Genomic DNA, 22,894 nt, shown 5'->3' with positions numbered 1-22,894 from the left:
TAAGCAATACATATCAAATAATATCTCGTGACTCATAGATGCTGTCCCCAAATTGGAGATTTGATTGACAATGCTGTAGATACTGACAATACCTTGCCTAGATAGGCAAATGAAAGCACCCCACGTGATGTCGCGACATTTCGCGGAACTAGTCGTCGCCAAGGTACCCGCGATTTAACAATTTACTACATCGTCACATTGTGCAATCAAGGACAAATATATTGCCTTGTATCTTTCAACGTTCAGGAGTACATGCAAATTTATATACACCTCACCTGAGAGCAACTCGTCCTGTGGATATTACTTCGTTATCTCTCTCTGCAAACAAAATGCTGTCTTCTCGCGGCACAAGATGTGCAGCGATATCGGATATTCCCTGGCGGTACGCACTGAGGCAGTCGTACAATAAGGATACCAATCCTGATGGGTTGATATCTTTTGCGCTCGCAGAGAACGTATGTCACATTGAATAATTGACGACGATGCTTCCTCGAGTAAGTTTCATGATTTCTGACCGATATGTGGTATCGAGATAGTAGATCCCCATGCGGAAGGAGATCGTAAAGTATATCAATGAAAAGGTCCGTATCCAGGCCATTGCTGCTTTTCGTCATCTGTTTCCTTCCATCTGTCAGTCTGGGCAGCGGGATTGAGATATCTATCATATCTAGGTTACATTTACGGAAGACTCGGTCAGCTACGGCCCCAAGCCTGCAACGACACCACGCTTGCTGGCCGCGCTGGTCGCTCATCTGCAGAGAAACTTCCATCCTGTCACGCCGGTGGATCCCCAAAACATCCTCATTGCAAACAACCCGACCTCTCTGGGGAGCATGCTGGGCATCACGCTGGCCGAGCCCGGGGACGGCATCCTAGTCAGTCGTCCCATGTACGGCCGATTCGAGCTCGACTACGGCCTCGAGGCTGGTGTCAACATCGTCTATGCCGACACGGATCCAGAGGAGGCCTTTTCCAGCGCCGTGGTCGACAAGTACGAAATCGCGCTGAAGGAGGCCGAGAGACGGGGCCAGAAAATTCGGGCTGTTCTGCTCGTGAATCCGAATAATCCTGTCGGTAAGTTCTAACGCCTTGTTGATTTTCAATTTTGACCTCATTGCTTTCCTCCTTCCCTCTTCTTCAGAATATCTACCAGTTAAGATAACGGATGGCTGAGCCATGACTATCTGGATACAGGACGATGTTACCCAGTAGAGACACTGAAAGCGATCCTTCGCTTCTGTAAACAGCACCAGATCCATCTGATAAGCGACGAGGTGTACGGCATGTGCGGCTTCGATTCCGGGTCCCCGGACGCCGTGCCGTTCACCTCCATCCTGTCAATCGACTTGTCAGGATTGATTGATCCGAATCTGGTACATATGCTGTATGGATTCAGCAAGGTGAGTCCGTAGAGTTTATATTCAATGAATAAATTCCTGCTTATCCCTTGACATCCCCTTTTTGGGGATAATCAATTACATGCGGCGGAACTGACTGAATTGCCTTGCTCTCACTTAGGACTTTGCATCCGGCGGTCTCCATCTCGGCTTCCTGATCTCACAGAACAAAAAGCTTCTTCAAGCATGCACTGCTCTCTTGTCTGTGGCTCCTTCGATTGTTCTACATAAGAACGTACAAAAGAAGGTGACAAGATTGTGTACTGACCTCATGGCCGATGGTCTTATAGAAGATTCCACGGTGCGTCCGGCGCGGCCCTCACAATCGGGACCGCAATCCTTGAAGATCAAGATTTTGTGTCTTCCTTCAATGCAATGGCCCGCCAGCGTCTGGCAGCGTCGTATCGGCTCGTGACGTCGATTCTCGACAGGGAAGGAATCCGATATGTCAAGGGAGGGTAAGTTAGATAAATAACGCGAAAACGAAAAGAAAAAAAGAAGGGTTAAATCATCACTGACTGATATTGTAATCCAGTAACGCCGGTTTCTTCATCTACATCGATCTCTCACCCTATCTTCCGTCGTCGTACTCGGAAGAAGAAGAGCCGCTCTCGACGACAACTTCAACGTCATCAAGACAACCCACAGACCAGCAGGCAACGAAAGCCGAGTTCGCCCTCGCGCAGCGACTGCTCGACGCCGGAGTCTTCCTTCATCCGGGCGAAGAGCACGGCCCGAAGCGGGGGTGGTTCAGACTGGTCTTTTCGCAGGAAGAGGACGTTCTTCGCAAAGGGCTTAATAGGTGAGTACATCGACATATGTCTGTACACACGCGGACGAAAAGAGAAAGATGCTGATGAAGATACCTTCCAAAACAACAGGATGATCAAGGCATTGAAGGGTTAGATGGAATGAATGAATGAATGAATGAATGTCTCGAACGCGCTCGCTCTCACTAAATGGGTATGTATATAGGTAGCTAGGTAGGTATGATGAAATGAGTGATACTCCTAATAATACCATTCCAAATAGACAAGTTTCATACCACTAACTATGTAGATCGAAATGCTGGAAATCCCACAATGTCTAGACTAAGGTAATAACAAGTAGTGATCATCAGCTAGATGGGAGACGCCCGGAGTATACTTATGTGGACATATATCTCCAGCAAAGGAGCCCCGGAAATTTATATGATCATGATCATGATGGTAAATAATACTCTTACAAAAAGACACAAATAGATGAACGAAACTTATAAAAGGAAAACAAAAATCATGTCATTTTTGTCTCTTTTTCTTCTTCTTTTTTATGTCTTATCTAGATATATATTCATATTCACTCCGCAATGTTCGCAAAATGGAAAGTAGGTTGACCCGGAACAGCATTCTCAGCCTGAAGGTTTTCCCTCTTCTCATTCGTGCCCAGAACCGTGCCCGTCTTGCCGCCCTCGTCGACGGCGACGATCTCGATCTCCTTGCACCCGGTCGTGCGCTTCAGACCGCCAAGCATCTCGCTGAGGACCGCGAATTCATCAAACGGCAGCTTCCTCGCGAACACCGTCTCGGGAGCCTCTTTGCCCTGGATCAACCGCTTCTTCAAGTTCTGCACAAACGGCATCGCCTTCTTCATCTCGCCCAACTTGCCCACCTTGGCGTTCAACTCCTTATCGTCAATGGAGAGGTTAACGGCGTCAAAGGCCTCGCGAACCAGGTCAATGTACTTCTCCTGCCAAGTAGGGAACTGCTTGGCTGCGTAGATCGTGAGTTTCTTTGGCTTCCGCGGGTCAAAGCTGGTGGTTTTTCCTTTCGAAAGCTTCTTCGCAAAGCCAGCTTCTGCCGACGTGATACTGGACGAGGTGTTGCGGACATATGCCGACGCAGCTGAAAGCGCGGGTGATGGCTCGGGCACAGTGGGGAAGACAGCATAGTGAATCGACTCAGGCTGTTCCAAGTAAGCAATTAACTCAGAAAAAAAACGGCCGGCGATAGAAAAAAGAGCCACAAAGAAAGAAGCTTGTGGTGGGCATACCTTCTTGAGGACCTCGAGCCAAACATATTCCGCCCAGTGAGGCGCGATAGGAGCAATCATCAAAGCTTGAAGCTCGATATATCGGAGGACAACGTCACGATGCAATCCGACACCAGCAGCAGTCGCAGCCTCGCGGTACGCGTCACGAGCGCCCGTAAAGTCATAAAGTCCAGACTTGAGAGCAAGCTTGAAATCGGTGCTGAGATGACGTTAGTAACAAACCTCGTACAGTTTAGTGGGTTAGCCCATACTTCTCATAGTGCTTGATAGTTTCCCGGACCAACACATTCATCTCGTTCTCAAACAGCTTGTCCCAAAAAGCGTCCGCCGGTCCAGTGCGCAAGCTCTGATCTTTGACAACCTCCTCAATCCACTCTTTCAGGGTGAACAAGCGCAAGATGCTGCTGTTAGCAACGGTCTCCTCGAAGTTCGCATCCTCGATCCCGTCTCCGGCGTCAGCGAAGGCAATTCGTGTCGCATCAGCGCCATACTTGTCCACCGCATCCTTCAAGGTCAGGAAATTGCCCGTGCTCTTGCTCATCTTCTCGCCGTTAAGCAGCAAGTGGCCGTTGGCTCGAACGGCCCGCGGCCAGTATTCCGGTGGGAAGAGAGCGATGTGGATGTAGAGGAAGAAGGTGAGATGGTTCTGGATGAGGTCCTTGCCAGAGACTCGGACATCCAGCGGGTACCAATACTCGAATTCTCGGCGCATCGTCAGCAGTGCATCCTTGCTGATGCCGCTCTTCTTGATGAGCTCGTCGTCAAGCTCACGCCTCGTGAAGACGTAATCCCACACTTCATCAATCATGTTCTCCGGCTTGATGTTGAGAGGACCAGGAGTTTCGCCGTACCGATCTGCGTGGAGAAGGTGCGCGATCGTGTAGTAAGCCATGTAGATCGTACTGTCACTCAAACTTTCAACCAGGAACTTTGGATCCCACGGAAGCTTTGAGCCAAGACCGTATGTTCTCGCGCACGCCCACCGGTTCAGCCAGGTCAGGTTGCCCTCGAATCCGTTCCGGGTCTCGGCCGTAAACGTGTTGAGCTCGTTGACAACATAATTCAGAGTGTCGTTTTGCCATTTCGCGTCATTCTCTCCGTAGTTCAAGAACCATTGGCCCAAATAGGCTACAACACACTCATCTCCGCTTCGGCTGACGACCTTGCCCATGGGATCCGCGAAGGGGAAAGCATCACCGCTCTCAATGAGAGATCGGCGAACTTTGTCCTTGATAGCCTGCACTGGCTGTCCCTTGAACTCACCCACAAGCATGACACCCTTGTAGAAACCCTCACTGTAAGCCAATTCCTTGGCTTTAGCCAACTGGGTGGCATCCTTGGGAGAGTTGATCTTGAGCTGCTTCACCAACGTGGGTGCGGTCAAGTTCCCGTATGTTGGAGTCTCGATGATAGGGAGGATCTCCAATTCAGCCCATTCCTTCTTAATGCCGTAATAATCCGCCTTTTTCGCGAGATCAGTGACAGTGGCGAAGTCGTCGGGACTGTCTGACGGCACCGAAGTGACGACACCAGTTCCCTTCGTTGGCGACACAGTCTCCATCGGCAGAATTCGAACACCACCAGTGTGAACCGAAAGAGGAGCATGGACCAGAGTTCCAACAAAGGTGGAACCCTGAGCTTCAACAACTAACGGCAGCTCGTCCTGCGTCTTCGGGAAGTGTTCACTGTCAAAGAAGATGCCCTGGAATGCCATGTTCCAGGCCGCTCTTTTCGTCACAATATAGTATTCCTTTTCTTTGACCTTGAAGAGACCATAGGTAATCTTTGGTCCGACGAAGCAGCAAGTCTGACCGTACATGGTCTCTGGACGCAACGTGGCAGGGATGAAGTAGACATTAGCGTCATCCTCGATCTTGCCCTTAACTAGTTCAACCGCAGCAGGAGACCATTCCTTCACCCTGAGCTTCAAGGCAGTGTATTCTTGCGGACCGATACCTTCTCCCTCGGTCCGGTCGTGGTCCATGCAAGGCTGGCCGTCCTTGGGAGAGTAGATGGTATACCGATTGCCATATTGGATCTTTCCCAATTCATGCAAGCGGTTCATCTGCCACCGGACAAAGGCGTCATAGTATGGGTTAGCGTCAGTGGTAACGAATTGTCTCCGCCAGTCAATCCTTGCGCCTAGGCTGTTGAGGTCACGGATTGCAAGGGGAGGGAAGTGATGAAGCCAGTGATTGGCATCAGCAAACTTGTGGATCTCCTCCAACGGTATACCAATGGCCAGCATGATCTGGAACTGGTACTTCATCCTCACGGTCTTGGAGGCAGCCTTGCTCTTCTTGCCAGAGAACTTTGTCGGGTCGGCCTTGACTTCGTTTGTCGGAGCGGGCGGCTCATCGGGCGTTTCGGCCTCTTCATCGTTATATCTCTCAAAGTTCTTCCCAAACATCCTGACTTCATCCGCTAGTTTGTCCGCGCAAGCCTTGATCGGCATTCCCGTGCAGTGGAACCCAAGGGGGAACAGAGCCCTCTTTCCCTGCATCCGTGCGACCCCGGTCATGAACTCGACTTTACTTGCGGTGAAGCTGTGGCCGGCATGCAAAGTCCCATTCATGTAAGGGTAAGCCATAGTTCCAAAGAACTTGGGATATTTAGCACGGAGTTCCGCCGCAGACAGGGTACCGGCGGGGACTTCGGAGAGGGAAGGGGCGTCGACTTCGAACACCTTGTTCTCTCTCCATTGCGCTTGGTATTTCTTCTCGATGGCGATGAGGGTATCTCTCTTCTCAGTCTGTTCAAAAAAATCACCATTAGCTCTGTGGCGGGGTTGCGGGGTTCATATTGGAGGGGAGAGGGGCAGAGACATTTTCAAGTTTGAGAGTATTTTTTGTGCTGTTGCTCGGATCGAGCGCAGCTGCAGCTGCCGCAGCGGCAGCCATGGTTCTCAGGAGATTAGTTTCTGCTTTCTTCGCAGAAGAACTTTACCCTGAGCTTCGAAACGTTGGTGAGAATAACTGCCTGGTGGGGTTGCAGTGCGGATGAGTTGTGAGTCGGTCGATCGTTTTAAATTACCAGAAAATCACTAGATGGGTTAAAACGCGGATGGAACACTAGCGCAAGAACCTGTGCCTTGCCGGTTAGCACCACCGAAGTATCTTTTGTGCATGGAGTGGCGGGGAAGGTACTTCTCGGGGGGGGCATGGCCGACGTTCCGGTAATTTACACCCCGTTTCTGATTGGTAATTGCCATCCCCCATGGAATACATAAGTCTAGGTATGTAGTTGCGTATGTATACCTATAATCTGGGGGAAAACTGGTATCTGATCCTTCCAATAGTCGCAGGAGAAGAATAAATCTAATGTCCAACAAGCTTTCTTTGATAAAGGATAAGCATCCATTGAAGAGGGATGCTCAATGGAGAAGCAAGCATCTTTTGATAGAAAATAATTCAAAGTATGAGCTGAGACAAGACGAATCAACTCAATGGAATCAATAGATAATAACTAAACCCTGAGACAAGACCGAACGATCTTGGAGGCAGAAGCCGATTAGTGCTGTTCTGCTGGAAATATGAATTTAAAGCCAAGAACAGAAATTGTCCTGTTCTGCGAATATTGAGAGGCTGACAATCCAGAACAATCACCCTGTCAGTTCTCTGAAGTCCATTTACTGTTGATTCTTGCCAAATCCTCGTCCTCTATTTGGTATGTGTGCTTTCAAAGGTCGTGAAGTGTCGCCATTTAGATAAGGTGAGAACTAGGCTACACCACGTGACCATCATCACCACAGTCTCGGTCCTCCTCGTCGCCGGAATAACATCCCAAAAAATCGGCGAAGACGACGGCGACCTCCAGATCCCGCCCACTCGGAACATCGATCAAACAAGCTGTTTTGATTTAATTTTTCTATTCGTCTACTTCAATTCCATTCTTTTGTGTATTATCTTTTGGTTCCATTGTTCTTCCGTGGGTCTACGCCTACGGGAGAACTCAATTCGTATCTTGCGAAGATGGTGAACCTAATGAAGCGGATGCGAAAGCTGAAGACAGTAGGTCCAATATATTTAGCCCTATGCCAATTCCTGCAAATGGTCATGTATGCTAACTGATATTCCTTTGGTAGAGGGTAAATATTCCTTTGAAATATCCCTGAGATTCCCTGGATCCTTTCGCTACCTTCGACGAAGCATTAGCACTTGAACCGTGCCTCGAGAATTCTTGTGATATCACAATTTGATGAGTCGGCCCACGTCTGTTTCGAAATACTGCTAACAAGTTCATTGGTTTTTCTTTAGCTTCTCAATGTTCGCCTTGGTCCCGGCGCGGCCATTCTTCCCTCCCCTACCTCGTCAACGAAAGAATTCCCACCCGTCACGCGCATGCACTTGACGTACGCGAAGAAGATCTATGGAGGCCACCAGGGAGCGAGGCACTTCTGGCGCAACTGCCTGACGCGGTTAAAGTACCACAATCCGGGCGTCCGGATGACGGTGAAGCAGACGACTGAGCAGGAGGGTCCCGCCGCCCTCACCATCTTTTTCTCGGAGCGGTTGAGCAGCACCGCCGCCGAGCATGCGGCCAATATCAATGACAAGTACGCACCCGCTCCGTCACCGACGGAGAAGGCTGTCGTTATCGACGCCAAGAACATTGATTACAAGGAAATCTGGAGACGAGTAAAGGCTGTGACGGGTGCGCAGGACGTGGAGGCGACGCCAGAGGAGAAGGCAGAATTGGAAAAGCTGGAAGAAATGCGCAAACAGTCTGAAATCGACCGAGCTCGGGTGGCTGCAATTCGACAGGCAAAGAAGGACCAAGAGCGGATGCTACAAGAAGCCAGAGGAGAGGTGGAGAGGTTAAGGCAGTTGTGAGAGTTTTCATTTCATCACATCACAGGTGGCTGGGATGAATATTTCATAATGAATTGCCCAATGCTTCCAGATGTTTTGAGCTGTCCGGACAAAATTCATTGTACAATAGAATACATACTTTTTTGCTCTTTAGCTTATTCTATTTCTTTTAGTGCTCGGGAACAATTATCAACGCTCTGCCATACACTCTTAATAACTACAGATGGCCATGAGGATGGAATTATGAATTAATCAAACGCACATTGCGTCATGCATATATGGTATATTTATTCCCAGTTAAAGTAAGACAAAGAAAGAAAGGATAAATTAAAAGCCAAACCCATAGTCAAATGGTATCTCACAACTCCCTCGAATGCAGTCCAACAGTTATTCATGTCATCTCGCTCAGATACTGGTCTGCACAGGCAGATTTCATATCGAGAGTTTCCGAGGAAAGAAGACAAAACAAAAAGTCATCCATCGCCATTGTAACATATTCGCACCAGGTTGTTTTGTTCCACCGCGGTACGCTGCATCCTTTGAAATATATACCCAGCATAAATCTATCCAAGCATGATGTTGTTTGAGGCTATCATGCCATTTCCAGAGACGGAGGCGCAATTCAGGCATTGTCTGGAGTGTAATTAGTTTCTCCTAACATATTCTGCCCGGTCGACACCGTGGGCGCCGTGGCCGGGGATGGTCCTCCGGTCGCCTGGCTCGACCCAGACGGTTGTGTCTTGTTGGCGGCCGCAGCTTGCAGCCTTTGGTCGAGGGCCTTAAGGGCCAGTGCCCGTCGTCGTTCTGCCTCCTCGCGCTTTCCCATCCCTCTATAACCTCCACCACCCCGGCCATTGTTCAGAAGGCTTGGAAGACCTGCTTGACCACGGGCCAGAGCGTGCTCGTTGCTTGAGGCAATATCCTCAGCCGAGAAGGGTGTACATATTCTCATCGCCACGAGCGCCGCATAGATCTTATCCGCAACAAAGGCAATGGGAGGCTGGATCGCATCAGGGAAGAAGCTTGCAAACGTGAATGTCTCACTGGCATCGCCTTTGATGCCAAGACCGTTGGTAGAAGTGCCTGTGAAATCTGGTTGACGTTTGTGGAAACGGAGATACGACCAACTCGTCAATAGGCCGAGCCAGGCGAGAATAGCCGCGGTGTCGGTTCCGAAAACAACACCGCTGATCGTGTTGAGCAGGAGGAAGAGCGCCGGAAAGTGCTTCACGCGCACCTTCACGAGACCCTTGAGAATGGTAACAGTGTGTTCGGGGACCAGCTGCTTGAACGCGACGAGGAAGGATGCTTGGAGCGAAACACCGCCGCATATTTGCGTCAGACTTAAACTCGTAGAATCATCAGTGGGCATTGCGCAAGAAGTAGTGCAGTTGCCATGGGAAAACAAAAAGGCGTACCCCCGAAGTTGGCTACCCGTCACAGCAGCCCACAAAAGGTAGATTGGCACTGTCAAGGCATTTGGGATGAGCGACACGACCAGAATGAATTTGCCAAACTCGCGTGACCCCCATGCCCGTTCCAAGTATTTCCCGCCGTAGAAGAGGGTGGCTGCGTTGAGGAGGACGGTGAAGATGTTCTGCTCGACAAAAGTCGCCGTGAGGAGAGTCCAAGGATAATAGAAAAATCGCGAAGGTACCAGGGTCAGATAGGGCACGATGGGACTCGTTGTCGTCGAAGCACCTCCCGTGGAGAGGTCAAGTTGTCGCCATCTTGCGACGTTATACAGAAAAGAAAGGGCCAGAAGACTGATCAGGAGGATGCGCGTGGCAGGAGGCAGATTGATTCGAACAGGCATCTTGCCGGAAATAGACTCGTGCGGCATGCGGCGTCGAGAAAGATTTGCCGCGAGTTCGTCGTGGTCGACAAGATGCCGTCTGCAGGCGTTGCCGCAGCGGAGGTCACGGGCAGCAGAGGAAAGCCGAAGGCTGGCAAAAGGTTGCGGACCTTTTTGGTGTAGCCGTGCTCTTATTTCTGTCTCGGTAAGGCCCAACACGCCGTGGCGACCATCCCGCACCACGTTCAAACAGATATGCCAGCGATGCGGTTCCTAACAAGACAAAGAAAATGCCTTGGTTGCTGTCGAGACCTCATTCGAAGCTCCCTGAATCTGTAAGGGCCAATCTAATGGTTGAATCCATACGCGTATCGGTATTTCTCTACAGAGAGACATCTGGAGTCGCATGGTCCTGGCCAATATTCTCTCATTTTCATGGGATCCAATCAATAGAACTGGAACAGAACGTCACTGCAGCCTGGAGAGCGTATTTGGGATTGAGAAGCACGCTGACAACTCTAGATGCAAGCCTTGTTCTTAAAAAGGACAAGAAGCACAACATCCATGGATGGACGGAAAGCAGCCCGGCTGAAAGAGGAAGGCACCGGCTTGCCCACAGCCCACCGCTATAGTTAGAGAGGTGGAACAGTAGTCGAGAATCTGATGCCATCTAATCTGAAGGCGTAGAGGTTGCGCGGGTAATTGAAAAAAAAATAATTGCTACCTTACGTCCAGACCATAGCACCCTAATTTAGAGCTGACTGAGACTACTTCGGTTGTTAGGTTGGCAGGGATTGTAAATGCGCTGCTCGCCAGTAATTTCAGTTCAGCGACGATGTTGGAACTTCAAAAACAGGGAGGTAGTTAGGTACAGCCCAGGTGGTCGCTATCCAGTCGCTTCAGGTACAACGCTCCACAGCCCTGGACTGGAAGTTGGCGCGAACTGCAGGCCGCAGGGTCGCTCCAGTCACGTCACCACTGGGGATTTCTTCAGGAGCACTCCAGGTACTCTACGCTCGATGCGCAGTGAAAGCAGGATTGATAAATGCAGTAAAGTAATAATATCAAATACTCGATGTCTTGCTGCTGGCATTCACCGCACCAGCTGGACCGCAATAAAGTTGCTGCTGGGCACGCTTATTGGGCGGCGGACTCGTGGTGAATGCAGCAGCGCTGGAGAGTGATTCACGCGGACGGCGAATGGCGGCCTCGCCCCGAAAGGAACCGCCTGAAGTTCAACGCTTGCACTACGCGCCACCCAGACCCGCCCATCGGATCCCCCTTCGCCTGGTCTGGAGAAGGATCAATCGGCCTGACAGTGAATCATGCGCCCCGAGCTTGGCTGGGACCTGGGCAGCCCGTCCCTTAGGCTCTGATTTTGTCCCGAAAAGCCGGCGACTCGAGACTAGCGGACGCATGCTTGCTGCCCACTAACTAGCGGGTCTGCCATCTCAAGCCACACCCTGGCGTCGATTTCGTCCCGTTCCGTGCAATTCATCTTCTTTCTCGAGTCTTCAACCTCGACGCCTTCGAGCGTTCTGCCTAAAACCCTCTCGCACAAGGCGCGAAGAGCATGCGCTACGCTGTCCAGCTTCTCTGCTTCCAGCCTCTTCCTCCCTCTTTATGATCCGCCATCTTTCTCCATCTTTGTGACCTCCGCTTTTCTCTCTCATCGTCCCGCCTTTCCGTCCCTCCGTGCACCATCATCGTCTGGAACCCATTTGAGATATTTTTTAATTTTCACTTTCCCTTTCAACGCCGCTGCTTTGTGGAGTTCCCCAAACGCTGTTCGCCTTTCCATCTCTCTCTTCTCTCTAAGGGGATTCTGCCCTGCAGTGGTTCTCCAGGCTCTTTAGTCAGAGGACAGTTTCAACCGGCAGGCCCGCTATCTAGCCTGTAGCATCCTAGCAGCTGTTGCGACGGACTAGGCGTCACCCATGTAACCATGGACCTCACTTCTCATCATGTCAACTATCTAATATGGAGGTACGTTCTTGATAGAGGCTTGTGAATGGCTGCGCCATTTTGGTTTTTAGTGTTCAAGGGCTTACTCAGCTGTCATGATTACAGGTACCTGCAAGAGTCAGGTTGGTTTTCACCCTTTCTTAACCAAGAACCTAGAGGGGGGAAAGAGATAGAAAGGGCAGGTGATATGAGAAAATGTCTGTGTTTCTAACTCGTTTACAGGTCATGCCGAGGCAGCAAGGATGCTCCAGCGTGCCTGGAATCCTAATCCACAGAGTCTACCGTTTGCACCATACATCAAGACTCATGCGCTTGTGTCCCTTGTCCAAAAGGGCCTGCAGTATCATGAGATTGAACAATCGCTCGATCAGGCAGGTCCCGAGCTTGGCCGCCACGTCGCGATCCATTCGGAGCCGCAAGCTTCTAACAGATCTTTACAGGATGGTAACCCAGTGCCCTTGACACCATCAAAATATTTTTTTGGTCCGGCACCGTTCGATGAGGAGTCGCTGAAACCCCGTAGTGACCCCGATAAAGCGCTGGACGGGCTCGGCACCGACCAAGCGCCCCTGTCGCCGGGAAGCAAGGCCGATCGAGAAGGCGCCAACGCGGTCAATGGAGATGTGGCCGCCGAATCTACCTTAGCGGCCCCCAGTGCAAAGAAGAGTCGCAAGGGTAGCAGCACCGTTGAACGCCCCGAAGCCCCCGTCAATGGCGACGAGGGTGCCATGGAAATCGACTCCAATGGCATTGCTCACGAGGCAGCAGTCAAATCCCCGTCTCCCGGCGTGGATGCAGACGGCGACGTGGGCATGTCCGAGAGCCAGCAGGACCATGCAGCGCTGTGCACCCTGACCACGGGTAAAAGCGTTGGCGTCCAGATCACCCCCGCCAAGGCTGCCGACCTTAGCCCCGACACCACCGTGGTGGATGTGGATGTGGCGCGTGATGACCACGTGACCCGCATCGTGTGGCGCCCGCACGACTCGTCCGTCTTCGCCGCGGCCGGCGACTCCTTCTGTGGTATCTGGAAGTTGTCTGCCCCGAACTCCCAGACCGGGTCAGCTCCAGCGTACGAGCTGCTGTTCGATAGCCGGGGCGATGGCAGCTTGGTGTCCGCCTTGTCATGGGATCATTCCGGGCAGAAACTTGCCGTGGCCACCTATAATGACATGCGTGGGTCTATCACGATGTACAATGTCGACGGAGATGCGGTCGACCTGTTGCCAGTGGTTCCCGGAATGATCACCGGGTTGCATTGGGCCAGCAAGGGCTCGCACATGCTCATTGTCGCTTCAGACGGGAGAGGAAAGACCGAGTTAGCTTTGTGGGACGACTCGAATCGATCTGAGGAAATGCCCCTACCCGAGGTGATTGAGGGCGTGGTCTACGATCTCACGTGGGTTGGTGATAACCAGGTCTATGCCTGCGGTGATGGCGTGGTTTTCCAGTGCGATATCGATTCCAGCATTCACAATGTGAAGAAATTCACCTCCCCCAACGCGGACACGGTGTGGTCCCACATCCAGGGTACCAAGCAAGCCGCCTCACCAGTCGTTGTCGCAGCGTCATCTTCCCCAGCCAGTATCTGGGTCCCGACGCACGACATCTATGTCGAGGATGCGCACCGCGCAGACATCACGGCAATCGAACTCCGCCCTCAACCTCAGTCCTCTGAAGTGCAGGCGTCGACCTCTCTGCTTTTGGCATCTTCATCCTTCGATGATACCGTCAAGATCTGGAATATTGATCTGAAATCGAAACAGATTACCTGCCTTCATCATCTGTCCCTGGACCCCGGTGTGCCTGCCCTCGCCATGTCCTTCTCACCAGACGGGTATGCCATTGGAGCTGCCAGCACGGACAAGCTGTTCATCTGGAATGCGGAACGCGGTGGTGAGCCCGTGGCAACCTGGACGGCTCCCACCTCTGCTGGTCCGAAAGAGGAAGGTCCAGAAAAAACTGCCAACGGGGAGAATGGTTCGGCGGACGTGCTTCCGTATCGCAGTCTCGCGTGGGATACGGACGCAAAGAAGGTTGTTATGGGCTTCGGAAAGCAGGTATGTCAACTTTCCTCGTTGTAATCGACTAGCTATGCATGAGGTCAGATACTCATACCAGTTTTTACAGATGGCCGTTATTAACTTTCAGCGGTAATGGCGCGCCCGTTTGATTGGACATAGTTCCTACTAGTTAATTGGCTGAATCTGCCCTGGCAGCACTACATTTCCTGCATTTCTTGCACATAGCATCGCTTTGTATTTCTTCCTCCACCGAGGCCGGTCTACTTTCGCGAATTAATAACAGAAGGCGGATACTTTACCCTGCTGTGGTAATCATCCATCAAACCTTTAAGGGTCCGGGGTTGCATGACTAGGAGATCTTCTTATCCTATGCTAGCGTTGTGGTCAGGGAGTTCCCATATTTGTTTTGAGGGATTTGGTTGGGTTGCGCATTTTTTTTTCTCATTTAGGATGATACCATTGTCCTGCGTAGTGAGTTTTTTTTTTTCATTTTTCTTTTCTTTTCCTTTCTTTTTTGCTTCCTAGCATTGAGAGCAGTGCGACTGGTGACTGGAGGGTTGGGTGCACACGGCGAACAATCGGGTTTTCACACACATCGTGAGGCTTTCTGGTGGGGAAGGAGGGAGTTTTGCTACGTTGGGACACCTATTTTGGTTGATACACATGTGGCTATCAGTAAGGAAACTCTATCGAATATTAGGTACCTAGGTAGCCTGTGTTCCTACTTACCTACTGTATTCCCACTTAATCCTGATTACAACACAGATATGAGGTAACTCCCAAGGAGGGCACCTGGGGCAGTGATTTCGGATTCAGCTCGAGGGAATCTCCTCGCCATGGGGCCTTCTCCGTTCCCTTCGCAGCTTCCGTCTCCGTGCTCGGATGCGGAAGCCTTCTTCAATATCCTTCCACCCCCGCATCCACGCACATATGCCTTCAAGGAGTGCATCGCAATCGTTTTCCTCTTCGTGACTTGTGCCTTCCGGTTGTCGTTTTCGCCGCCATTTGATCTTTCGCTGTCGCGTGGGAGCTGCAGTTGATTGTGTTGCAGACAACTGGCGTTGGCGTTCCCATCTACCGATCCAGCTTTCAAGCCCCCGGACAGTTCCCCGGAGACCCTCGAGCTCAATAGAATCTTCCAGGATATCAGCCTGCCTGTATACAAGGATACGTCGTTGTCAGTCCAATGAGAGTTGGAGTAATAAAAGCGGGAATGGACGCTCACAGCTCATGCACCTCTTCCTCCAGCTCGATGATTCGTTGTGCCAGTCCTTCACATTTGAAGGTAAAAAGCTCATAGATGTGACGCGCCTCCATGCGCCGCTGCTGGAGCTGGGCATTGGCCTCGGAGAGGTCCTTCAGAAGGCTCGTTAGCTGGCGGCTTGCTGTCTGGACCGCCGTCTGATTGCTGGGAACGTCATCACTGGATCGTGCCGTGCGAGTCGTGGGCGAGGCAATCGGAGTAGCAGTTCCCGAACGAGAGCTCGAAGGCCGGTTTCTAGCGATTTCTCTGCTGAGTCCAGGACGAGGGTCGAGGATGGTCTCAATGCTGTCGAGATATTTGTGCACAGCGGCGCACTCATGCTCATCGAGGCTGCGCAGAGAAACCTGTGCTGCGATGCGGGCGAGTCGGTCCGGAAGCGGAATGGCATGGTCGTGGGAGACAGATCCCTTGCTTCCGCTGGCGTCAGTCAGCTCGATATCGATAGCGGAGTCCGCAAAGGACGGTGAGATCCGATGCCGTTGAGAATGTAGAGGGTCCATCGTTGTTTGATAGGTTGAAAGCAGATGCTACCTATATCGCCGAGCGCGCGACGGTGAGAAGCTTTATCGTTTCAGGGTTGAAGCCTCTACCATGTTGGCATTGTTAGCTAGGTATTATTTTTGTACACGCTAGCTCGTTAACTAATACTTAGCACTTAGGCACTACTACTTGGGTACAGACTACGTGGTTTCCTGGGCAAGCTCAGCAGCCGCCTGGAGGTCGGGCGGGGCCAGCAAAGAAGCGTCCGGCTGGGCGGGCTCTGTGCTTCCGCAAGCTTGACCGCTGGTTGACTGACAGCTAGCAACGCCCCGACTGCCGAGCCTGTCGCCGCAGCGTTATCAGCGGATGCCCGGCTGCGCTAATCCCCTTGCAGAAACCCAGGGCTAAACCCAATCGGGGATCCAGATTGACGACGGAACTCATCTGCTGCCAAGAGCAGCACGAGGGTGTAGAAAGAGTTTCGCTTCCAGTCTCCAATGCACCCCGAGGGACGCAATTGTGGCCATTGCTAGCGAGTCGCCGTCCTCCCATCGGTCTCCCTTATATAGCTTCCTGGCACAGTTGTCCTCCGTCGAGTTGACTCGTGGATAACTATGGTCTCCGGTCTTCTGTGACCCCGCCAACAGACATACCAATCGCTGCATCCCGCATTTCGCTCCAAGAGGGAGGAAAAGGATTCCATATTCTCCATTGACATAGACACTACATCTGCGCCATGCCGGCACCAGTGAGTACTGCCTTGTTTTGTTCGTCTTATCTCGTGTTCGCTCTGTGCGGGGCTCATCTGGCATCACAAACCAATTTCGACTGATCGTATTTCAATACCTCAGGCGACTGTCGTGCCGTCTCTCGAGACTGCACGTGAGATCCTCGCGAAATCAAGAGGTTCCCAGTTCCCTCCCAATCTCCTTCCCTTGACTGCGTCCATTCCCGCCGACCTTCTCACGCCGACGGTTGCATACCTCAAAATCTCAGCAAAGTGAGTCATCAAAGTCTCGTCCTGTCTCGAGCGCTACCCCATCCTACAAGAGAGCCAATTATCCTATATACGGAACAATTCTGACGAGAATACTCTATGCGAATGCTGCAGATCAAAACTTTCCTTTCTCTACGAGAGTGCGGCTACGACGGAGACAATCGGCAGATACAGCTTTGTCGGAGCAGGTACGTGTGTTATCGCGATGATATAAAGATAGGGCTCAAGGTTGACGGCTTGCTGTGCCCGAATAGATCCCAGGAAAGTAATCAAAACTGGTCCCGGTCATGGCCCCGAGTGTGATCCCCTCCCCATCCTGGAGCAAGAGCTCTCCCAGTTCCGCAGCGCAACAATCCCCGGATTGACTCTGCCACCACTGACCGGAGGCGCCATTGGTTACGTGGGTTATGACTGCGTCAAATACTTCGAGCCTAAGACGGCTCGCCCTCTGAAGGATGTCCTCGGCGTCCCTGAGTCGCTCTTCATGCTCTTCGATACCATCGTCGCGTTCGATCATTTCTTTCAGGTCATCAAGGTCATCACCTACATTCCGATCCCGGCAGATGACTCGGAGTTAGAAGCAGCGTATCGCAAAGGCCAGGAGACGCTCCAGGCGACGATCAATGTGCTGCTGCATCCAGACATTCCGCTTCCTCCACAGGGCCCAATCAAGCCGAATCAGGAGTACAAGTCCAACATTGGTCAGGAAGGATACGAGCGACATGTTAGACGACTCAAGGAGCACATTGTAGTGGGGGATATCTTCCAAGCCGTCCCATCACAGCGGCTGGCGCGTCCCACATCTTTGCACCCCTTCAATCTCTATCGCCACCTACGCACCGTCAATCCCTCCCCTTATCTCTTTTACATCGACTGCGGCGAGTTTCAGCTTGTCGGTGCCAGTCCGGAGCTCCTCGTGAAGGAGGAGCAAGGTCGGATCATCACCCATCCTATTGCGGGGACTGTCAAGCGTGGCAAGACGCCGGAGGAAGATGCGGCCCTCGCTGCTGAACTGCGTGGAAGTCTCAAGGATCGCGCTGAACACGTTATGTTGGTAGACCTCGCTCGCAACGACGTCAACCGGGTTTGTGACCCGATGACTACGCAGGTAGACCGGCTCATGGTTGTGGAGAAGTTCTCTCACGTCCAGCACCTTGTATCTCAAGTGTCAGGTGTGCTCCGTCCTGGGATGACACGATTCGATGCCTTCCGTTCCATCTTCCCTGCAGGGACCGTCTCCGGAGCCCCGAAGGTCCGGGCCATGGAGCTCATCAGCGAACTGGAGGGTGAGAAGCGTGGCGTCTATGCGGGTGCCGTCGGGTATTTTGGTTACAACAAGTCCACCACCGATGGATCGAATGAGATCGCTGGTGAAATGGACACGTGCATCGCACTCCGAACCATGCTATTGAAGGATGGAGTGGCATACTTGCAGGCCGGTGGAGGAATTGTCTTCGATTCGGATCCGTATGATGAGTATGTAGAGACGTTGAATAAGCTGGGTGCCAACATTAAGTGTATCTTGAGCGCCGAGGAGAAGTATCTGCAACTGGAGAAGGAAGCGGCTGCAGCCCCAAACACCAATGATGCGAATGGGCTGGCGTGAGGAATCAACATGCTGGCTCATTGACCAGAGAATTTCACGGGACACTCTCCGTCCCCTCTCACTTAGGCCCGCCAAATATGCGCCTTGGAGTATATTCATTTTGGACGTGTATACATCTTGTTTGACTTTTTTTTTGGTAGTAACTGTCTGTCAATACTTTTGGGCTTGGAGCAAATAGATTATGCTCTCACGCGACCTCATATTAGGAGATTGTAGGGATAGAAATGGATGACGTGACATCGAGCTGTTCTGGTCAATGCATTCTATGTACTTAATTTTTCCTGGGAATTCTTCCTCTTTTGAATGTCGTCTTAGTTATCGGGCTGAAGATATAATTATTGTTGGCCCTTAAGAGACAAGCAGCTCCCTGATACGCATTACTTTACGCACGCTGCATGGTGACGTATGTCGCGTTTTGGCCCATCTCCAGATCCGTCTAGTTACTGGCATACAGCATTGTCCAAATTGTTATTGTCAATAAACGCTGACTATTCATAGTTAGATGAGAGCCTCGTAGGAAGAGTCCCACAGGAAGAAAATCAATATGGCAACAGAGGATTCCAACGGGTCGGTCCGGTTTCTCTTCGGCAGAGTCATCATTGATTGCATGATGAGCACTGACCACGCGCCACTGCACTCCGTAAATATTCTTATGCGGGAGAGGGAGACCCGACCTGTGTTCGTCAGAGTGTGGCTCAGCCACGGTGCCACCCCAAAGAGTTTTCTCTTTTGCCTCGACGTCGCCTTGGGTTCCCTGGAATCGAAGAACGGCTGGGCCCACGCGATGGCCTTCGACCTGTCCAGCCGTTGACATGCTTCTGCTCGCAGGAATCCTTTCCTTGCTGTATTGCGTCGATATTGATTAGATGTAGATAGTACCACATTTTCCAAAATTACAGCAATAACTATGATGATTAAGCTCGTATCCAGCGATTCCGGATGCCTGCTCGTAGTCGCGGGGTTCCCAAGACGGACGGATCGCGTTGCATTATTGCGCATCGTGCACCGGATCACCGGCTCTGGAAGATTGGCAAATTGACGTAGGCAGTGAATGGCAAGGCATAGTGCAATCTTCAAAGACCTTTGCCTAGGTCACAGTAAAAAGAAAAGAAAGAAAAAAAAACGCCGCCGTGGGGGGTCTAACCTGTCTCTGGCGCCCGGCCCGATGCTTTAGGAAGGACGTTCGTCATATCGGCCGCTGTCAAACTGCCGCCCAGAACCAGCTCATCCATCTCCCACTCCCTCACCTCCATCAGCCACTCTGCGCTGTCATCAACCCTCCCCTTCAGTCATTCTGTCGCGCAGCCGATTCCGCCACTGCGAGAATAGAGTCGCTCGATTCCAAGACGTGTCACTGCTGCTTGAACGGTCCTGTCACTTGCCTGCTGCCTGTCTGCCACTGCCTCCTTTCCTGGAGCGGTCAACGGTTGTTTCCCGCAACACCCAGAAGTGGGCGGGCAGTCTGCTGCCGCCAAACTTCCAGCCACATTGGCCTGCACGATCGAGAGCTGGACTCTGCAACGCGCACAACCCTACACAGGAGGAAGAGACTGGGGATTTTGTCTAGCAAGGCACCGTACCCCCATATGCGACCGCCAAAATGTCCAAGGTCGTCCGGAGTGTGAAGAATGTCACCAAGGGCTATTCGTCGGTGCAGATTAAGGTCCGCAATGGTGAGTATGACTTTCGTCTTCGTTTGATATCGATCTATGGGTCGCAATGACTCCTATCATCGACATGCTTGTCGAGCAAGTCGCAGAATTATTGGCATGCTTGCCACAACGGCCGCGATCCATCTGCTCCTTACCCCCCAATATTCTCATCCAAGATACTGACCCATACGACGCATACAGCGACCAGTAACGACCCTTGGGGCCCAACGGGCACTGAGATGAGCGAGATTGCCGCTTTGACGTTCAGCAGGTACGTTCGTATCAGTCATCCCCCCCTGCGAAAGACCGTGCTGACTGCGCTTGTTTTACTTCTAGTCCAACTGACTTCTACGAGATTATGGATATGCTGGACAAACGACTCAACGATAAAGGCAAGAACTGGCGGCACGTGCTGAAGTCGCTCAAAGTTCTGGATTACTGCCTCCACGAGGGCTCCGAGCTGGTCGTCACCTGGGCAAGAAAGAATATATACATCATCAAAACTCTCCGCGAATTCCAGTACATAGATGATGAGGGAAGGGATGTCGGCCAGAATGGTTTGTCTCCATGCCTTTTTTTTACTATGTATCCCACTTCTAACCAATGCCTGCAGTGCGCGTGACTGCCAGGGAACTCACTGCCCTTATTATGGATGAGGACCGACTACGAAGCGAGCGCTCTGACCGGAAGCTCTGGAAGTCCCGAGTCAGCGGTATCGAGGACAGTATGCATGGTTTCGGCGGAGGTTACGACCCGAGCCGGCGTGAAAGGGAGAGGCGTGAGCGTCGACGTCGTGAAGAAGAAGACGCGGAATACCGCTTGGCAATCGAGGCAAGTAAAGCTGAGGCCGAGGAGGAGCGCAAACGACGGGAGAAGGCGGCCAAGGCCGAACAAGAAGACGAAGATCTGGCCAAGGCGATCAAACTGAGCAAGGAGGAGGAGGAACTTCGGAGACGCGAGCTTGAAGAGAGCAACGCGCAGTCACTGTTCGATGATACGCCAGCGCAACCTGCTCAGCCGCAACCGACTGGATACAACCAAGGTTACCAGCAGCAGCCCGCGGTGGATTGGTTTGGTAACCCGATTGATCCTCAGCAACCTTTGACGACAGGCTATCTCAACAACCAATATGCACAGCAGACAGGATTCCAAAGCCAGCCGACCGGCTTCCAGAACGGATTCTCGAACGGGTTCTCGAACGGGTTCCAGATGCAACCGACCGGATTCGACCAGTCTCAACAGTTCGGGCAGCCGCAAAACAACTACTTCCAGTCCTCGATGCCGCTCCAGCCTCAACAGACCGCGTTCAACAACAACAACCCATATGGAAATAATGCTTTCTTTGGGCAGCAACAACAGCAGCAGCAACAGCAGCAGCAGCAGCAGCAGCAGCAGAATCAGCAGGAAACAACTACCTTCAACCGGGTAGCAACAACCCCTGGGCCCTCCATAATCAGCAGTCGCTCGATTCCCTCAAGCCTATGCCTACGGGCTCGAATAACCCATTCGCCCGGCCACAATCTCAGCCTGCTCGGACTGGTCCTCCTACCCTGAGCACCCTCTCGGAGGAACGAGCCACGACCCAGTTTAACACGCATTCACCGAATCCCATCACCAATTACCGGGCTCCCAGTCCCAATCCCAGTCCCGCCAAGAATACGACGTCCTCCAAGTTCGACAACAACCCCCAGTATGCTCGTCTCAATGCCCTTCTCGCGAACGGAGAAGGACAGGATACTTTCGGCAATGTTGGCGATCTGCGTATCCCTGCTCAACACACTGCTCCGGGTACTTTTGTCAACTCCGCTGGTCAAGGTCTGGACCGTCTCCGGGCCGCCCAGACTGGCAACAACCCGTTCTTTTCCGCTCGCCAGACGGGTTTTAATCAGCCTCAACAGCCACAACAGCAGCAAAGTGGCAGTTTGATTGATCTGTGAATACTCGTGCGTTTGGGAGGGACATTCATCTTCTAATCAAGAAGATGGATAGTGGCCTTAAGCCGATATTCGATGATCTGCATACGGCTACGGAATCCCATGCTGTCCTTTTTTTTCTTCTTTCTTTCAAGTCGTTGACGTTATTTTCCTTTTCTTTTTCTTTCATCCAATCCACATCGGAAGTGTACTGATGAAAATGCTTGATACCAAAGGTGGTTTACTATCAGGATCATGGCAGTTTCCCAGAGGACTTCTCTTCTCAAATCGTGTTATATGGACTGTGAAACGCAAGAAGGATCTCTTAGCTACTTTCGACTATCACAATATTCCCCCTTTTTTTTGCCCCTCTTCCTAGATCACGCTCCTTACTATTTTCTATCCTCTACTTGATTGATTCAAATTGATCGAGATTTGAGTCAACAAGGGATTCCTCACCTTCCTTTTCCCCCATCCATATTTCCTTTGTTCTAAGGTTTTTTTTTATTACCTTGCTTCTTTTTCATCCACAACTCCTTTGCTTCCTTTGTTTCTATTCGTCATCGACACCCTATATTCCCCCGTACGTCCAACTGGAGATTTTCCTTTTTTTTTCCCCCTTTTTTTTTTCCGTTGTTTTTCCTTATTTCTTTTCTGTGTGATTGTTTCATGGGATCTCAATTTGTTCCATTTTTCTTTTTCTATTAAAATGGCGTTAGATTGCTAGGTGAGAAATAACATCTGTCTTTTTTTCTCTTTGCAAAGTCTTATACTTTTCCTCTCCTCTACTATTAGATCTAGATCAATGCGTGAAGTATGTATGTATATACAGTACATACATTGCTTGCATTCACACTTCATGCATCATACTGCGTAGACTGATGATGATAAGGAGTATCAGAATGGACTTAATAAACTGCACATGCACGCACATGTTACATAATAACAATGGTCTATAATAT

The 22,894-nt window shown here is 51.3% G+C and overlaps 8 protein-coding genes across 8 annotated transcripts; 5 read left to right on the top strand and 3 right to left on the bottom strand.

Moving 5' to 3' along the window:
* Positions 1-329: 329 nt before the first annotated feature.
* On the top strand, positions 330-2,303 carry T310_2933 (1-aminocyclopropane-1-carboxylate deaminase; the record flags this gene model as incomplete). The annotated part of the gene is made up of 8 exons (XM_013474212.1): positions 330-455; positions 540-581; positions 672-1,074; positions 1,195-1,400; positions 1,519-1,698; positions 1,785-1,855; positions 1,933-2,199; positions 2,279-2,303. The coding sequence occupies 8 exons, from the start codon at positions 330-332 to the stop codon at positions 2,301-2,303; spliced, it is 1,320 nt and encodes a 439-aa protein (XP_013329666.1).
* Positions 2,304-2,732: 429 nt separating this feature from the next.
* Positions 2,733-6,325, bottom strand: T310_2932 (Leucine--tRNA ligase; the record flags this gene model as incomplete). The annotated part of the gene is made up of 4 exons (XM_013474211.1): positions 2,733-3,338; positions 3,426-3,624; positions 3,677-6,177; positions 6,251-6,325. 4 exons carry the CDS (start codon positions 6,323-6,325, stop codon positions 2,733-2,735), a joined length of 3,381 nt encoding a protein of 1,126 aa, XP_013329665.1.
* Positions 6,326-7,396: 1,071 nt separating this feature from the next.
* Positions 7,397-8,257, top strand: T310_2931 (50S ribosomal protein Mrp49; the record flags this gene model as incomplete). The annotated part of the gene is made up of 2 exons (XM_013474210.1): positions 7,397-7,435; positions 7,682-8,257. The coding sequence occupies 2 exons, from the start codon at positions 7,397-7,399 to the stop codon at positions 8,255-8,257; spliced, it is 615 nt and encodes a 204-aa protein (XP_013329664.1).
* A 601-nt stretch (positions 8,258-8,858) lies between these two features.
* Positions 8,859-10,052, bottom strand: T310_2930 (Rhomboid family protein; the record flags this gene model as incomplete). Its single annotated transcript, XM_013474209.1, has 1 exon — positions 8,859-10,052. One exon carries the CDS (start codon positions 10,050-10,052, stop codon positions 8,859-8,861), a length of 1,194 nt encoding a protein of 397 aa, XP_013329663.1.
* Positions 10,053-11,976: 1,924 nt separating this feature from the next.
* On the top strand, positions 11,977-14,140 carry T310_2929 (uncharacterized protein; the record flags this gene model as incomplete). Its single annotated transcript, XM_013474208.1, has 4 exons — positions 11,977-12,017; positions 12,102-12,118; positions 12,219-14,056; positions 14,105-14,140. The coding sequence occupies 4 exons, from the start codon at positions 11,977-11,979 to the stop codon at positions 14,138-14,140; spliced, it is 1,932 nt and encodes a 643-aa protein (XP_013329662.1).
* Positions 14,141-14,832: 692 nt separating this feature from the next.
* Positions 14,833-15,784, bottom strand: T310_2928 (uncharacterized protein; the record flags this gene model as incomplete). The annotated part of the gene is made up of 2 exons (XM_013474207.1): positions 14,833-15,175; positions 15,246-15,784. The coding sequence occupies 2 exons, from the start codon at positions 15,782-15,784 to the stop codon at positions 14,833-14,835; spliced, it is 882 nt and encodes a 293-aa protein (XP_013329661.1).
* A 716-nt stretch (positions 15,785-16,500) lies between these two features.
* Positions 16,501-18,367, top strand: T310_2927 (Anthranilate synthase; the record flags this gene model as incomplete). The annotated part of the gene is made up of 4 exons (XM_013474206.1): positions 16,501-16,512; positions 16,616-16,764; positions 16,876-16,949; positions 17,016-18,367. The coding sequence occupies 4 exons, from the start codon at positions 16,501-16,503 to the stop codon at positions 18,365-18,367; spliced, it is 1,587 nt and encodes a 528-aa protein (XP_013329660.1).
* Positions 18,368-19,967: 1,600 nt separating this feature from the next.
* On the top strand, positions 19,968-21,956 carry T310_2926 (EH domain binding protein epsin 2; the record flags this gene model as incomplete). Its single annotated transcript, XM_013474205.1, has 5 exons — positions 19,968-20,040; positions 20,221-20,290; positions 20,356-20,576; positions 20,633-21,444; positions 21,498-21,956. The coding sequence occupies 5 exons, from the start codon at positions 19,968-19,970 to the stop codon at positions 21,954-21,956; spliced, it is 1,635 nt and encodes a 544-aa protein (XP_013329659.1).
* Positions 21,957-22,894: the final 938 nt, after the last annotated feature.

The sequence above is a fragment of the Rasamsonia emersonii genome (genome assembly GCF_000968595.1).
Source record: "Rasamsonia emersonii CBS 393.64 chromosome Unknown ctg1118621760042, whole genome shotgun sequence".
Taxonomy (NCBI): domain Eukaryota; kingdom Fungi; phylum Ascomycota; class Eurotiomycetes; order Eurotiales; family Trichocomaceae; genus Rasamsonia; species Rasamsonia emersonii.
This window is presented reverse-complemented; position numbering and strand designations above follow the sequence as displayed.